Here is a 16,419-nt window from a genome sequence, read left to right as displayed (position 1 = left end):
ATAACTTCTCAACGCTTGCATGGAAATATACATATATATTTACATAGGGTTCATATAGCCCTGTCTGGCTAGAGGGGTGGGAAAGCAAATAAAGTGGGCTGCTTAAGGCAATGAGATGATCTCCTTGCCATGCTGCTATATGGGTGGCACAGCAGTAATGAGGATGTCCACGCTGTTAGTCCCTGTCACCATTTGCGCTTGGGTGGAAATGTGGAGCACGACCCCCTGGCAGGGCTGATGGGGCGGGTGGGGGGAATGGAACGGGACACATCCTGGCCTCGTGACCATGACCACAACAGTGGGCCATTGCCATATAACACCAATGCTACATTACGCTCGTGTTGTAGGGTGTTCAGACCAACAGAGGCTCCTTTCGCCAGACAGGTTTATAGCGCAACCTTTCCCACGTCATACGAAACATGTTTTCACTGCAAAATTAAGCAAATTAGGAAGTTTCCTTTGTGGCAGGGATTAGTAATGTCTTCTTACAGAACACGTAGGTAATGCTGTATATTTGTCTTTAAGAATGTTTCCCTGCTAAAGACAATTGTTTGCTCACCAGAGGAGTAGCCCACAAGTATGTAAAAAGTGATTTCCCTCATGGGATCAATGGCCTTAATAATATCCCCAAATGTGTATCGGCGATATCCAGTAAAACTTTAACAAAAGGAAAACCTTTATAAAGAAGCAACATTTAACAGTAGCCAAAATCTACTTGGCTTGGCTTCACTTTTTTTAAAATTTTCTAATTTTACAAGCGACATGCATGGTCCTGCCATTTTATGAGCCTTCTGGTAGCGTCATCGGTCTCTTCACACTTCACCTTTGATGGCTGAAAAGCAGTTCTTCATTTTCAGATCTTTCTTTGATTGTAGTTCATTTTTGGCTACTTGCTTTTATCCATGCTATTGCTTTTGTGTACATGGGGACTTTCCGCTTAACTTCTCCTAGTGTATTGATGTACACCTAAATATCTTCGATATCCACTGGCCTAGAAGTTGATTTTACTAAGTTTATTTACCTAGTCTTCAGGGCCCATAACTCAGGCTATTTTATTTTTTGTCATTTTTAGTTTGAATCAAACTTTTATCACAAACATTTTTTTTTATCAAACCTTTAAGAAAACAAGCATCTTCCAAATACAGTTCATAAAGTCCAGACTTAAGTTTCACTGTCCAAACAGGCTTCCACAAAGTTTATTACTGAGCACGTCAGATGAAATGAACTTCCACCCAAGATTCTTAACCACCATTCATCCATGTTGTTATTTATAGGCGCAAATTTGCTTAGGTGGATTGACCTCAGGATCTTAAGTTCTGGGCATTCTGTTATTAGATGTATGAGTGATTCTATGTTGGTCTTACAGAATCTGCAGCTGTTATCTGATTTTTCAGTATGACGTGCCACTAACATTTGTTTTGTCTTTACGGCATTTAGACGTAGTCTCAGGAATCCATTTCGATGACGTAGTGAAGGAAACTTTTGCAAGTATTGAGGCAAATTACTATGATAAAAGCCTGAATGCAACAAGGGCGTTTTAACAAGGTTTACGAGCCCATAACTGCAGGTACGACCAGAGGGCGTGGTCTTTAAAGCCATTATGTGACTATCGTGAAGGGGGTAAAAAAATAAAAAGGGACTCTACCTGAAATGGTTCCTGAGAACTGGCTACTACCCAGCAAACACCTACAAACATGGAGGGGGGGGGGGGGCGGGGCGGGTCTTGGATTTCAGTCGCCTTGTACACCAGGTGCAGCCCTGCAAAGCAAGAGTCACGGCTCTCAGCACAGCGCTTCCTTATCACGGGAGTGCCATGCTGAGAGCTGTTTCTGCAGTGGTGGCATGGCTCTCAGCATGGTGCTCCTCTCCGTTATGAGCACCATACTGAGAGCCCTGCCTGCGGCGCACACTGGGTGAGCATGCAGCTCACCCGCCTTGTTTGATTTCTGTGCCCATATTGAAATTTCCAAGTCCTACCGGTTCGTGTGCCCTGAAATTGGACAGTGGGGGGAGTGCCACGTCTCTCCTCCAGTGTATAATGTGCACAGCGGTCCCAACTTGAGACGAGAAAATAAAGCTGGAATCTCGTGCTGCTGATGGGCAGGCTGCACCAAAGAAGAGGAACTTTCAGTGCTGTGCTGTCCTGTTGGGGATTTATCGCGGGCCAACATTTTCTGGGCATTCTGTTCTGGTACCTGTAGTTCAGCTTTTCTCCTTCTAAATATTTCAAAAATACTGAGACACTACCAGGACTGGATGACACTAGCTGCTGGTGACAACCAACCAATGCACACACTGCACTGACATGTCTAACATTGCCATGAACCCCACCTTGGCAAAAGGTATTTGAACCCTTCCACGTTCCTCTGCAACCCCTTAAGAAGGTTGGCATCTAAAAAGATGACGGTTGCACAGGAATTCACAGAACGTTTTGCTATGGACTGAAGCTGCACCATGATTGGAAGTCCCCTATTGTTTCAGATTTTCCTAAAGGTCTTGGGTAGTGGTAGTACTAAGTAATTTATATGGTCTCAAATGCTTGTGGCGGGAACGCCGTCGGGGACTGCAGTCCAGAGTATGGGAAAATGCTCAGAACAGGCTTAGAGTGCACGTGTGCATTTGGGCCAGACAAGGAATTAAATGGGCTCCAGTAAGCAACCCAGCAGATTGGGCATGTGGACTGGTGCTGAGGGAGGTCAGGAGAGTGTGCGAGTGCAAGGGATTCTTTGGGCCGAGATGGACCAAATTTGTCATAGGTCTTCACTGCATTGTGACGTGCACCTAGCCGTGTCTGCAGTTGATGTTGACTGAAGTGGTGCGTTTATACGTACCTTAAGGCTTGGATGGAGCTTTATTGATGCCACTATTTCATCCGGTCTGTGTGAGAGAGTCCTCTAGGTGCACTAGCCGGGTTGCCTGTCTTCAAAGTGTAATGAACAAGCTATGATAATGCATCTTCTAAGTGTGATAGACGGTTGAACTGTCATCTTCTAGGTGCATTATCAAGTCTACCCGCTTCTATTTAATTGCAATTCGCTGGCAATCCTCATACATATACGTGTAGTAAACTGGCTAAAATCATGCGGCTTCTAGGTGTAATGACAGACGTAACTGCATAGGACAGGCTATCCTAAAACCGGGTTCCAGGTAAGGGAAGAATGTCTTGGGTTTAGAATGCATGTGAGCTTAGGCCGAGTTAAGCAGTTAGGCGGGCTGGCTGTGCTACAATAAGCTTCTTAAGAGGTCAGGCATGTGAAAGGGTGCTGATGAGGCTGGGAGAGTGTGCGATAGCAGTGGGTTTGTTTATACATCCATTTTATTTCTGTACATATTAGTTTATAGTCTGTCGATGGATTTTGTGCACTGTGTATATACTGGGATGCTGGCGTCCCTAAGCGGGGCCACTGCAATTATGGCCGGCCTCCACATAGTGGAGCGTGACCATGTTTCTGATTGGGGTATTGCATTAGGTCCTAAATGTCTCGTAGACCTGTCCGTAATCTGTGGATGACATGTGTTATGTGATTAGTGGTCTGCGGTTGCCAGTTTGCGAGGGTGATGCTGCCGAGATTAGGGCTGGTGCCACCTTGTGGTGTCGGATCATGTACCTGGTTGTAGTTTTGCAATGGTGTTGCTAGGAGGATGTAGATGACAGGACTGGGTTTGGATACGTACGCAGCTGTGGCTGGGTGAATGATTCTGTGGAGATGGAGATGAGGGAGGGACGTTTCTGATTGCTGCAGGAAACATCTGTTGTGGATGTTTAATGGAAGGGAGTTCAGAGGGAGGGGGCTTGGATAGAGAAGGCGGATCCTCCCATTCTGTTACAGTTGTGAAGGTGCATTACCAGAAGGAGTGTCAAGCCTGATGGAGTTTTCTGGGGGGTTGCAAGTGATCTCGTCTTGGGGGGGGAGGGAACTCTGGTACAGTAATATGCAGGGGGTGATGTGTGATGCAGATGGCTTTAAAGGTGGCCCGTCAGCTGATAGGGAGCCAGTGTAGTAGCACAGGGAGATTAGATTGCGGGATTTGGGATTAATTTGGCTGCAAGTATATGTAGAGGGGTAAGTAATGGTAATAATAAAGAAAGGAGGTTGGGGCTGCAGGAGTTCTCCCCTGCATATATATGCGGCTACATGTAGAAAAATAAAAGAAATTGATGAAATAGAATTTTTAAAAAGCGACCAAATCGCATACAACGATCTAGTACTGAGGGCGGGGTTGATCAGTACTGTGGGTGAAGAGGAGTCTGGCCGCTGAGTTTAGAATTCGTTGGAGTTTCCTCAGCCAATGTGCTGCAATGCCTAGATAGAGGGAGTTGGCATATTCTAGACAGGAGTGAATGATGGCCAATGTTGCAGAGACTCTGGGTAGGGGAAATGTGAAGATTTGCCTTAGGGTGTGTAAGTAGAAGTTCTGGACACAGAGTTCATATGTTGGTAAGAGTGATGGGTCAGAGTCCAGTGTGCATCCAGGATTTTTGTTTACAGAAGTGGAAGCTGCAGGTGGGTCTCCTAGGGAGTATGGCTAGGGTATCGGTTGGTGAACGAGAGCGGTTTTGCAGCATATTATATCGGTTTTGCCCTGGTTTAGGAGAAGGTGGTTGGCCATCAATCGGTAGTCTATTGCAGAGAGGCAGATCGTCAGGTCGGGGGAGGCAGGTGTCTTGGGGATCTTGCAAATGATCTGGGTGTCATCTGCATAGTTATAGCATGAAAGGTTATGAGAGTGGATGAGTGCTGGCAGTGGGCTAATGTAGAGATTGGAGACAAGGGGTGACAGGGATTTCTCCTTGTTGGACCCCTTTCAGAAAAGGGTGAGGGGTGGAGGAGAAAGGCAGAAGGAGCAGGATTTGCCATAGATTAGAAAGGAATGACAATCTGTTTTAGAGCAGTGTCTCTGATGCCTAGTGTCTAGAGCCTGTCCGTGAGTGTTGCGGTTCTGTCATTATATCGCCAGTCATTTTTACGACTGGTATTTTCACGAATACATTTTTCTGAAAAAAGTTGTATAAATCTTTTTTTTATTTTGGGGTTTCCCCCCAAACTACCCTCCCCCACCTATTTTTAACTATTCCGACACCCACAACCCCTTATCTGCCCTTTTTCACCCCATCCCCAAAAGTTCGATTAATTATTTCGGCGAAGGGTACTTGTAAAGAAATGTTTTTTTAAAAAAACGTAATATGACTATATGAAACAACGGTATACCAGTGTTGCATGGTCAATGGGGTCAAAAGCAGCCAATAGATTGAGAATGAGTGCAGTCCCTACTTCAGTCTGCTGTTCTTATTAGATCATCCCAGCTGGAAAAGAGGATTTGATTCCTCGAAGGGGACTGAATCCCGATTGGGCTGGGTCGACGAGCATGTTGACTTCTGAGAAGCAGCTGAGTTGCTTGTAAGCAGTGCGGTCTAGAAGTTTGGCAATGGGAGCAGGTGTTGGTGACAGGGTGGTAGTTTGAAGGAAGGAGGGGAGTTAAGGTGGGTTTATTTTGAGAAGCGGCTTGACAAAGGGTGTTTTGAAGGCCTGCACGAAGATACCAGGTACTGTGAGGAACCTGGGGGTGAGGGGGGGGCCCTCACTACTTATTCCACAGGATCCTCCTCTCAGGTGGCCAGGGAAAGGCCATAGCTTTTGGATCCTGACCTTAGGGGTGAATATGTGAGGGAGTATCACCTGGAAGGAGGGAACTCTGGGAGTGGGAAGAGGACGTCCTTGGGTGAGACATAGTATCCCCCTTTCCCTTTTCACTCTGAACCCTCAAGCCTTTGTAGGCTATTGCCAGCCCTTTCCCTTGTGTTCCCTTCAAACTGTCCCTCTGAAATATCACCTCTACACTGGGACAAGGAAGAGACCAGCTAGGAAGACACATCCTCAGTTGATGGAGATGCACACATATTAGCCCCCTTTTATTAATTCAGACACAAGTCCGCCTCCTTTTGTTAATACAAACACCTCTCAACCTCAATTTTGTATACTTAGACGAGGAGGAAGACAACACGAGTAAAACAGAAATACTGTTCTGATGAGTGGTCTAGTCTTTCCTGGAATCATTATGGTGGCGGGCACTTTAAAACTTGAACTCTGTTAGTGAATGGAGTCGGCTATGGAGGCAGGAGCAGCTTTCTTTGCAGTGTGAGCCGAGGACACCAAGGCAGCAGCTGGGGAAGCAACTTCCGAGTAGTGGCTTGGCAAGTAGAGCACTTGAGACCCACTGTCAAATGCAGAGTTTATGCAGCAGGAACCAGTGCGAAGGAAAGCAGGAGGCCGGTAGCAGATTGCATGTGGCAGGGCAGTGTGACTGAGCAAAGTGGTCACAAGTCCTGGGATCAATGCCATGGAGAGCCACTGGGAGAGAAGTGAGGTCCTGCTCGAGCAGCCGAGAACCTGGAGCGGCAGAGACCTTGCACCGCTGTAAGCTCCAAACAGGGAGTGAAGGGGGAAGCACTGGGTTGGCAGGTGGAGAGGCATTGAACATTGTTGGTTTGGATACTGAACGAACAAAGTTATTCCAAGTACTTTTTTGAATTTTTGAATACCGAACCAACTGAAAGAGGAGGAGCCTGGAGGCATCTAGTAATGATCAGACATGTCACAGGCGTATACAAGGTCAGGCAATTGAGTTTAACTCTCTTCACCTGCACCCTGTTAGAAATGGAAGAGAGTATAAAAGGTGGAGCCCAAAAGCATACACTGAGAAACAGAAGGGAGAGGGGGGAGAGAATCTGTTGTGCTGGTGGACCAGGAATTGGAGACTCCGGGAGGATTGGGCAGGACCAGTAACCCCCGCATGGGAAGGCGGGCAGCCGGCGCTGCCGTATAGCAGAGGTGGAACAGAGCCCTTAAACTGTTGTGTGCGTGGTGAAGTGCCTGGCAAACTGGCAGTTTGGTTTCCCCGTTCAGGAGAGCTGTCGGGAGGAGCTGCGAAGAGCCGAAAAGTGTCGGCAGACGCTTGGAAGACCGGAGTGCTCTGAGAGACCAAAAATAAGTAACGGTCCACAAATACAAGTGACCGCTGCGTTTACTGAATACCGAACTGCAAGAAAGTCGTTATTTGACTAAACTATGATGTACTGAATAGTGAATGAACACTTTGTGTCAAATGGAGAATTCAAGTGACACCCTGCCAGTAAAACGCAATATATACAGAACTAAAGATGAAATTGAAGAGTTGTTTTGAACATCACTAAGCAACAGTTTTGGGGAGATGTATGGTTGCGCAACCTGTGATGGGTGGACCGTGTGGTCTGATAACTGCGCATAGACCAGAAAATCCTGACTGGTGAACCAACGGCAAAAAAGTGTGAAACAATTGCTGAAACAAACCCTGAAGGTGGGTCAAGCGGACCCAATGTTTTCTTGTGATCTTTCAACAGGTGAAACAATGTGAATGCTAAATTAAAGTTTTGGGAAAGGAAATACTGGGAGCCAAACAACCAGAGAATGTGATCTTGGGGAAGGGAAGTCACAGGACCTCCGTTTTGTGTGAATTGTGAAGCACTCGAACCTGAAGGTAATTTCAGAACTCAACCAAACTTTATTGAAGTGAACTTATATTGGAACTATATTGAACTTGAGATTGGGAACTCTAGAGGAACTCAAGCTGTAAGTAGCTTAACCTTTACTTTTCAACACTTATATTTTGCTGAGAAGATTCCCCCACCATGTTTAGCTATAGTTGTAAGGACAATCATAGGTTTTGACACAGATTGTTATTTTGGACTTGCAAACACAGACTTTCCTTAATTTATTGAGGTAGGAAAAATCCCACCATACCAGAGAATAAGTTAGGTGTTATTCCATCCTGATTATTACTAAAGTTGTGTTTAGAACTATACATCTGTTTGTGTATTCGCTCTTGATACAATGCCTGTCTCACATGAAAGAAAGGTGGTGCGTGCGACAGATACCGCAGAATGTATTGGATGAAACACAAGTCTTGGCAAAGTCAAAGCATACTAAGAAGGGTATAAGATAAAAAGCCAAGGATTGAACATAGCTGAAACAATTCAAAGGACTAAAGTTAAACCCAGGAACGTTTGTTTGCAAGAGGTTCATGTGGCAGATGCCACAGAGTGTATAGTATGAAACCAAAGTATGAACCAAAGCTAAAAGAGTTCAAGGAACTACAGGTTAAAGAGGAAACCTGTATGGGCGAGCGTCAGAACTTTACAAGAAAGTGTAATGAAAGCAAGATGATCAAATATGCTGCGTACATCGCCAAGAGACTGCTGCATTATCTGAAACACAAGCTGTAGCAAAGGTAAGAGAATACCAAGAAGGTTAGGAGATGAGAAACTGAGTATTGGCCCAAAGGAAACCGGCCCCAGGAATTTCTGGTTAAAAGTAAATCTGTTTTTGCAGGAGTCAGACTACAGAAAGGTGAACAAAGTATATGGTGGTTAAACAAGTCACGGACCAGTAACACTGGGGAATCAACTCAAAATCACGGTCACAAGGAAGCAGTGGTCAATTGGTGATAGAAAACTGTTAATAAGGGGTATTGGTTGCATGACCTGTAATAGGTGGACCGTGTGGTCCGACAACTGCACCTAGACCGAGTGCCTCCTTGTGTGTTGGAGTCAAGGAAAGTATCCATGAAGACAACCTGTTATGTGGCTTTGAAGTAAAGAAAAAGAACTGCCTATGTGAATTGGTGATATCCAAAGAGCTGGGAAGTGTTCCAAGGAACAGTTTTTCTTGAAAAGCTGGAAGATTTGAACTCTTGGGGAAGGGAACCCAATACCTTGTGAACTGTCTTGAACTTGGGGAAGGGAAAGCTGATTACAAGCCAAGAGCTTGAAGAAGCTCTGAACTTTATTTTGAAAACTAATCATTTTTGATGCTGACATCCCTCCACATTGTATGCAGTTGTGAGGGCAAGCATAGGTTTTGGACACAGACTTTTTGATTTGGACTTCCTGACACTCTTCTTAGTTTCTTTAGGTAGGGAGATCCCACCTTAGCATAGGACAACTTAGGCCTTACTCCAGCCTGCATTTGAAGTTAATAAACTATTTGAGAACCATACTTGTATCTGTTGTCTGTCTACCTCATGATGCCTTCACAATAACCAATCCAGGTAGCTGAGCAGGGTTGGTGGTTGGTTTCTTAGCACACTGTGAGGAGTAATCACCCTCTTGTTTTGCGTAGCGTCAGATTTTTGATACATTGTCATAATCACAACTCCCACATTTATTATACTGTCTTCATTAACAGCCAGCCATGTTTAATTCTTTGAGATCCCACAAGCGCTCCCATTCAGTAGGCATTGAAATAAATGGTACCTTGAGTTGGTGGAGAACTGAGTTGGCTCACTGGCCTAGTGTTCTTGTAGCCACTCAACCTGCATAGTTGTCCTCCCCTACCCTAATTATATACTGTGTAGAAAATGGTTACTGTGCCAGACCTGCGTCATCCTTAATCCCCTTCATTTTTTTGGGCTGCTGCTAGTAATTTGAGCTAAAAGGGAATTTAGTTCGTTTTTGTACATCTATTGTGAAAGCAAGGCACCAGTACTGTAGCAATCATGTGACCTTAAGGGAAGACTAAGGGTGGCAGTCCTCTTGTATAGATGGAAGCGATATTTGTGGATGATGCTAGACCACCACCCCCTTCTCGCATTCACTTGAGTTGGTTCAAGACGGACTGAATGCAAGCTATTCCAGCTCGAACTGCATTGTCCCCTCAAGTAGGCAAAAGGTCTAATTGTTTATATTTGTTTGCATTTTAGTTTCATGCAGTCCAGACAAGGGTATGAAGGCTTTTGAAGTTTGTTCCAGTGAGCAGCTGGTGAAAGACATGGGACTTATCGTCCACAGCACCGGCTACCGAAGGAGGAGAAAGAGGGTCTCCATGGATGGACAAGAAAACCTTGGTTTAATACTGGTAAAATTGCCTCATTGAGAGTGGCGTGTCTGTTCTAGCTTTTTGAGACTCCTTCCTGTGCATCCTTCTTTCTCGATGTACACCTATGCATTGCACTCTTTTTTCTTTTCCCTTAATGCCCACTTTCAGCTTTAGACTGCCTTCTCTTTTGGAAGGGACTTGTCACTCACCAGAGTGCAGCATAATTGAATGCGAGTGAATGTGGACATATGTAACTTCAATGATCGTTTATATTTAAGCCTCCCAGTTTTATAATGAATAATTTAGCATTTATATAGCGCTTCGAACCCTTGGGTATCTGAGGGCTGATTCCACGGTGTGGAAGGATGAAATGCTGAGTTTGGCCTTGCCGGGATTCGAACCTGCGTCAGCAGGCTCTGCACAGATGTCAAAGCGAGTGCTCTATTCACTCTGCTATCGGACCATATGATATTGATGGTTTCTACATTTGTCTGTTTATCCATATTTATTTTCTTGTGTCCTTATCTGCATTTATTTTTTGCTTTGTTAAAGAAATCAGTTGCAACAGATGTTTGGAATGGGACCTGCCAGAAGCAGGTGGAAAAGAATTTTAATTTTCTATACAACTGAGGTACACCATTTGCTTAAAATCACATGGGACACGCACAAAACTGGAAACCTGCAAGTTTCATTCGTAGCTTCACCACAAACTACTATACTTGCAGAAGGCATTTACTTATTTTTAAAATGGCACGCATCATGCTAGACTGCAAAAATCTAATTCGATGCAATTATTTCTACTTCAGCATACAGACCTACACACACATGTATTAAACACACACACTCTGATACACAAATTGAACTTGCAATTCAAGCAAGACTTTAACTTTCACCTTAACAAACGATGTTAAAAATTAAACTGGTGATTCTGTGATTACGGTCACTGTTGACGTGAACCGCAGTCATGCAAGCTGCTTTCAATGGAATTCACAGAATTTCTTTATACGATACATGCTTTGTTTGCCATTCCGTTGGTCTGCAATGCATGTATGGGAGCGGAATGAGCCCAACAAGAGGCCTTCTTTTCCATTGTTATCAATTATTACAAATAAATACAGGCAGTGATTTCTGTCCTTATTTGTGCAAAAATCAGTAAAACCGGTAAACTTATTTATAGTCGGGTTTTCAAACATGTTTTGAAAATATGGTGGAGTGACTATAACAGTTTATAAACTGTATTTCCAGATCAAAGAGCAACGCTAAACAACCTAAATGTATCTGCTAGTGAATCTAATGTGCAGACTAGGAGATGGGCGCAGCCATTATTCTTTCCGGTTTTGATGTCGTTTTACCATCAGCCAGAGGAATAGAAATTAGACCAATTCAGTGTGAATTAAGGTTTAATTTGCAGTGGGATTGAGTGTATGCGGGCAATAGTTCATATATGGATTGAGTGCTACTACCTTAACCCTGGCATTCACGATTTCTGTAGACTTAACTTTTTTTCTCCTGGAGTAAGCCTCGCCCCCTCTCAACAGCTTTATCCCTCCTTTCTTCCCTGGCTTTCTTTCTCCCTCCCATCTCCCTTGCTTTAGTAAGCCTCCCGCCTCCCCCTAGCTTTCTTCCTCATCCTTCAATGCCCCGCCCCTTTCTCCCTAGCATTTACATCTTTCTCCACCCCTCTCCCTTGCTTTAGTAAGCCTCGCCCCCCTCCCCATAGCTTTATCCCTTCTTTCTCCCCCTCTCCCTAGCTTTTCCTCCCTGTTCCCATCTGCCTGGCTTTAGTATGCCTCGCCCCCTACCCTTAGCTTTATCCCTCCTTCCTCCAGCCTGCTCTCCTTTCTCCCTCTAGCTTTCTCCCCCCCCCTTCCCTTGCTTAAGTAAGCCTCACCCCCTTAGCTTTTTCCCGCATCCCCCTTTTCATTCCGCCCATTGCCCTTACCTTTCTCCTCCCTCTGCCTTCATAGCTTTCTCCCTCTCCCACCAGCAGCCTCTAGCTTTCTTTCTTCAGTCATTGAAGGGAACATTCAAAGTTGTAATAACAGTCCCTGGAAAAGTTGCACGCAAGACACGTCGTGGTGAAGCTTGAAAATAGTGTGTCAAAGTGTTTTCCCCAAGAAGCCATTACAGGGAAGCACTAATGTTGTGTGTGTGTGTGTGTGTGTGTTTTTAGTTTTTTTAATTTTTTTTTTTTGTTATCAAGAACTTGTTCTCCGAGTTTTTGAAAACGCAGGCTTTGCAATAAAGGTACTTTTTTAGTTGTGGCGCAACCTTCTATCTGGAAACCTTGAACAGCTTCACATCGCTGGGATGCTTTGGGATAGACTTATACCAGAAGTCGCACTATACGGGGCAGAAGCGGAGGCGGCACACAAGTAGCAGTAAGTGTCTTTTATTAAACCTCAAAAGTTGCTGGGATTCATCTCCCATTCAAAGGCAGCAGTAAACATATTCGTGCCCACTGTTCTGACAGGATTTGGAATGAGGCCTGCGGATTAAGCTGTGAAGGGCCCCCTCACCTACTCCTCCCTGGCTCTCCATACTTTGAAGTTATTATTTGATTGCAATTTTGATTACAAAACGCCAGTGGAGTGCAGCTTTCTAACTCTCCAAAGACCTGCTGAGCTGTGATGCTGTGAGCCCTTGCACGCGCAATGCTGCAGATCTGACGCTCTGCTCAAATGCCAAACTACTGGTGAGGGGTCTGGTCACTATCCGCCACTGGGAGGGTATGCATGCTCACCCTGTGAACATACACAAGTGCTACCAAACATTGCTTTCTGGGATATGTAAGGAACATTTGCTGCATTGAGACAAAACAGAACCTGGAAAGGTTGAAGTGAAAGTTACAAAACTGACCCAAAGGCTCTGTGAAGGGCTGGTTGCTTGAAGTTGCTGAAAGAACACAGGGAAGTGGTCTGAAGCTGCTGTGAGAACCCAGGGGGCAAGGTTCTGAAAGTCGATGTGATTGGATCCTTTAAAGTTAGGACTAAAAGATCATGATACAAAAATAAGCATCAATAATCCAACAAGAGAATTATTAATGCAATTTGAGGCACAGACTTCCAATCTCATAGCCATTCTTGTGGTGGTATGCCCGGTAAGGAAGGCATGGTATCAACAGTAAGACAGACACAAGTGACCACAGTTCAGGGGTGTTTATTGAACTTTCACAAGGGTGAGATAAATACCTATCTAAATCTACGGATGGGAGCAAGCTACGACCATCAAATAATAATGATGCAGTCCTAGTGGAGTCTTGTCAAAATAAAAGGGTCTATACTAAATGCCAATCCTTACTATTAATTTACAAATAATGTAGGAGGATGATCCTGAAAAAGAAAGAAGTATTCACAAAATAAGTCAGGATGTTCCTGGTGTTGGCCTCCCTTCCCTCATGTTTTCAGCACAGGACAAGGCGGTTCACTCTACAGTTCCATTTTCACAGTTCAAGACCTGTGTCCAAGCCTCTTTGCTTCTTGCAAGTCTCTTGACTTAGAGGGCCTGGTATACAAAAACACAAACGTTCTCTTCCCTTTTTCCAGTATTCAATTTGCATGTTCACCCTGGATCCCCCTCAGCAGAGCTCAGATCCCTTTCAAGACCAGTTCAAATAATTGTCTCGGGCGACTCATGGTTTACCTCGGATCGCCCTCAGCCGGGCTCGGATCCCTTTAACTCACTCAGTCTGCCTCAACCAGGCTCGGCCCAATTGTGAAGTACTTTAAACTATCGAAGAGTTTTATATGTGCACAGGGTTTAGCTTGACCCATTGGATGACCACTTCGATCTTAATATCCCTTTTCCTCCCACTCGGCATCAGTTGGATACCTATCAGACTTTCGAATGAGCACCCACGTGGCGCCAGACCACTCTGTGTATGGTATCTTTTCTTGGCCTCCCAAAGTTCAATTCTAAAGTAAAAATTATATCTGCGTTTCTCTTTGCCAACGCCTCACACACTGTTCTCTTTGTACAATGTTGCCGCTTGCAGCTTTGGTTCAAAACACAAACTGGTTTGGCATCAGTCTCACTGGCTGTGCTGTCTTTTCTGACGCCACTTTGTCGTAGCACCAAGGACAGTACCACGGCGGCAATCGCTCCTCCCCGCCTTGGTTGTCGACGCTGGGGCGCCCTAGGTACCTCCCACACACTGTGCAGGTTCGATCAGCCTTAGTTCTTGGTCTTTGGTTTCTTACTTTCCAAGGCTCACGAAAGTAACTATCTTTAGAGGTCACGGGTACTTCCCTCCTTGCGACTCTCTCTGGTCTCGCCGTCTTTCTCCTTGTACTAAACTGCCATCTGCCATCTTGGAACTGCTGTTTTCTCGTGTGGTTTGCGTCGCCAGTGTGCTTTCGTGCTCCGTGTAGGGAAGGTGTGTGTGTGTGTAATAATCCGTAATTGCCTGACCTTGCTTGTCCATGGTGTTGGGACATGTCGGGTATAAGGCTCTGGTGTTAGTCCGTTGCAGCTCAGAGTGAACTGTCTGCGAGAAAGTGTTTGTGTCAGAAAGGGGGTTGGGGTTGGAATTCAACTCAGTGGCAAGCTAGGAGATTTTAGAAAAGTGCTTTCAGCATTGTAATGTCTCATATTTACGGAAGACTGGATAACTAATGTTTACAGTTAAATATTGCAGTTGTGTGGGGCACAGGGTCCTGTGTGTGCGGGGGCCAGCTTTTTGTAACTTTAGATTAGTGCCTTTTGTAACTATACCATGCGGTTGGTAACGTTTCCTGCTCGTGTTTTTTCTTTTTAACGTCTTAATATCAATACGATTTATTAGCAGGAAACCAGCTCCAACGTGAAGCTTAAAAAGGACTTGTTTCAAGAAAGTCCCCGTAGAAGCAAAAGGCAGAAGCTTTCATCTGGGAAGCAAGTGCGCTTGAAAAGTGGTAAGATGTTGAGCGTATTTATTTTTTCAGTAACTTTCTATGTTTAATACATTGCTAACATGCTGCACTCTTTTAGTAGCAGCAGCTGACAGGTTTCAGACCTGGTAGCATGATGAAAAGGCAAAAACCTGCAGCATTGTGCTAGTCGCAGTAAACCGAGCGAGCAACCGTGCACTGCAGAGCTATGGGCTGGGGGGAGCATCTCCGAACACCAGAATTACCTGGTCTATAGTTCTAGAGGGAACGACCCTAGAGGACGTGATTAGATGAGGGTGGGTTACTGTTCAAAGGCTTCCTGAACCAGCTGGCCACAAAGACTGGGAGCTGGTCCTAGAATTTGCCAGATCCTGGGGTTGGAGGACCCTTAATTTGCATATGTGTGGATATCTCATGAATTGGTATTATAGAAAGTGATATCGGTCTTCTACCTGAGGGCATATTAGGAAATTACATTGCCAAGAGTAACCCAAGAGTCAAATGTCTTTGATGTGCAATTTATGAACAATCGGCATCATTGTGTGGAGCCACAGTACTGTCTATTTATCCATGACTGATATCTTTTTTTTTCAATAGTGTACACTATTAAAATGATAAATATAAAAGGCAGCCGGATTTTGGCAGTTGGGGCACAGTGAGATCGCACGAGTTGCCCAGCATCTCGCACAAGTTAAATGGTGGTGTCTGTGTTTGTACAAACCAGAGCTGATAAACATCAGGGACAGGGTTCAGATACTCATTGTTTGTCTTTGAAGTGTTAAGAAATACTGGAAAGGAGTGAGGTACTAGAATGTTCTGACCATTGCGCAGATCAAAGGTAGTACTAGTCTAGGTACCCTGCTACTGTGACTGGGTTCAAGGAGATGGTGCCCGTCCGTCCCTGGATTTATCAAAATGAATCTGGGTGTACAACCTTATTCTCAATGACACTGGGTTTGAAAGAAATGTAAAAAGGTTGGGGTTTAATCCCCGTTGTCTAATTATGAACCCTAGGTACTAGAAGTGTTCATAACTGGTATGTTATTGAAAATTCCAGCCAATACGTGTTCGACCCTCATGGGTCTAAGATTGCTTAGATTATTCAGGAGAATGGATGCCCCAATATCACTTATTGGGACATCATCATTTCTCCCGAATCATCTAAGCAATCCTATTTTTTGTCACAGACTATTGACAGAAACTCCACTTCTTTAATATTTTACATTGAACTCCCACAATTGGGTGATGTCACTGTGACAAATGTTTGTTTCTTTTTTTTTTTTTAAATCCATAATTGTGTACACAGCCTTGAGAAAGGCTCAGGAGGGTCGAAACAGGCGTTTGCTGGAATTTTCCCAAAAAATGCATGTTGTCAATACTCATCATTTGACAACGGGGACTTAACCCTACACTCCTTACATTTGGTTCAAACCCAGCGCCATTTTAATACGGTTCTACACCCAGTTTCCCTTTGTTAAAAAATACTGTTTCATAGAATTGACGTGTATGGTACACAACACCAGGGCTTGAGTTCTAAAAGTGGGCGGACTCTGAAGTATGCAGTGGGCAGTGACTCATGGTAAGCTAAAGTAAATTGAAATACATGTGCATATTTCACTTTAGGATATCTTCCCCAACTCAAAGCGCACAGGAAGATTATGCATGTGCCAAGAGAACAGGGTTTCCTTAAACATTGCTGG

General features: G+C 44.5%; 1 protein-coding gene across 3 annotated transcripts in view; it reads left to right on the top strand.

Moving 5' to 3' along the window:
- Nucleotides 1-16,419, top strand: part of BRCA1 (BRCA1 DNA repair associated) — a 560,494-nt gene that overhangs the window by 179,386 nt on the left and 364,689 nt on the right. For 2 of the 3 annotated variants that reach the window (XM_069634199.1, XM_069634201.1), the window contains exons 6-7: nt 9,736-9,890; nt 14,635-14,743. In XM_069634199.1, the coding sequence (XP_069490300.1) occupies nt 9,736-9,890; nt 14,635-14,743 (264 nt within the window). The remainder of the gene's footprint in view (nt 1-9,735; nt 9,891-14,634; nt 14,744-16,419) is intronic. The other variant, XM_069634200.1, reaches the window with a different exon arrangement.

Source organism: Ambystoma mexicanum, chromosome 13, assembly GCF_040938575.1.
Source record: "Ambystoma mexicanum isolate Mex_15411 chromosome 13, UKY_AmexF1_1, whole genome shotgun sequence".
In the NCBI taxonomy this organism is placed as follows: Eukaryota; Metazoa; Chordata; class Amphibia; order Caudata; family Ambystomatidae; genus Ambystoma; species Ambystoma mexicanum.
This window is presented reverse-complemented; position numbering and strand designations above follow the sequence as displayed.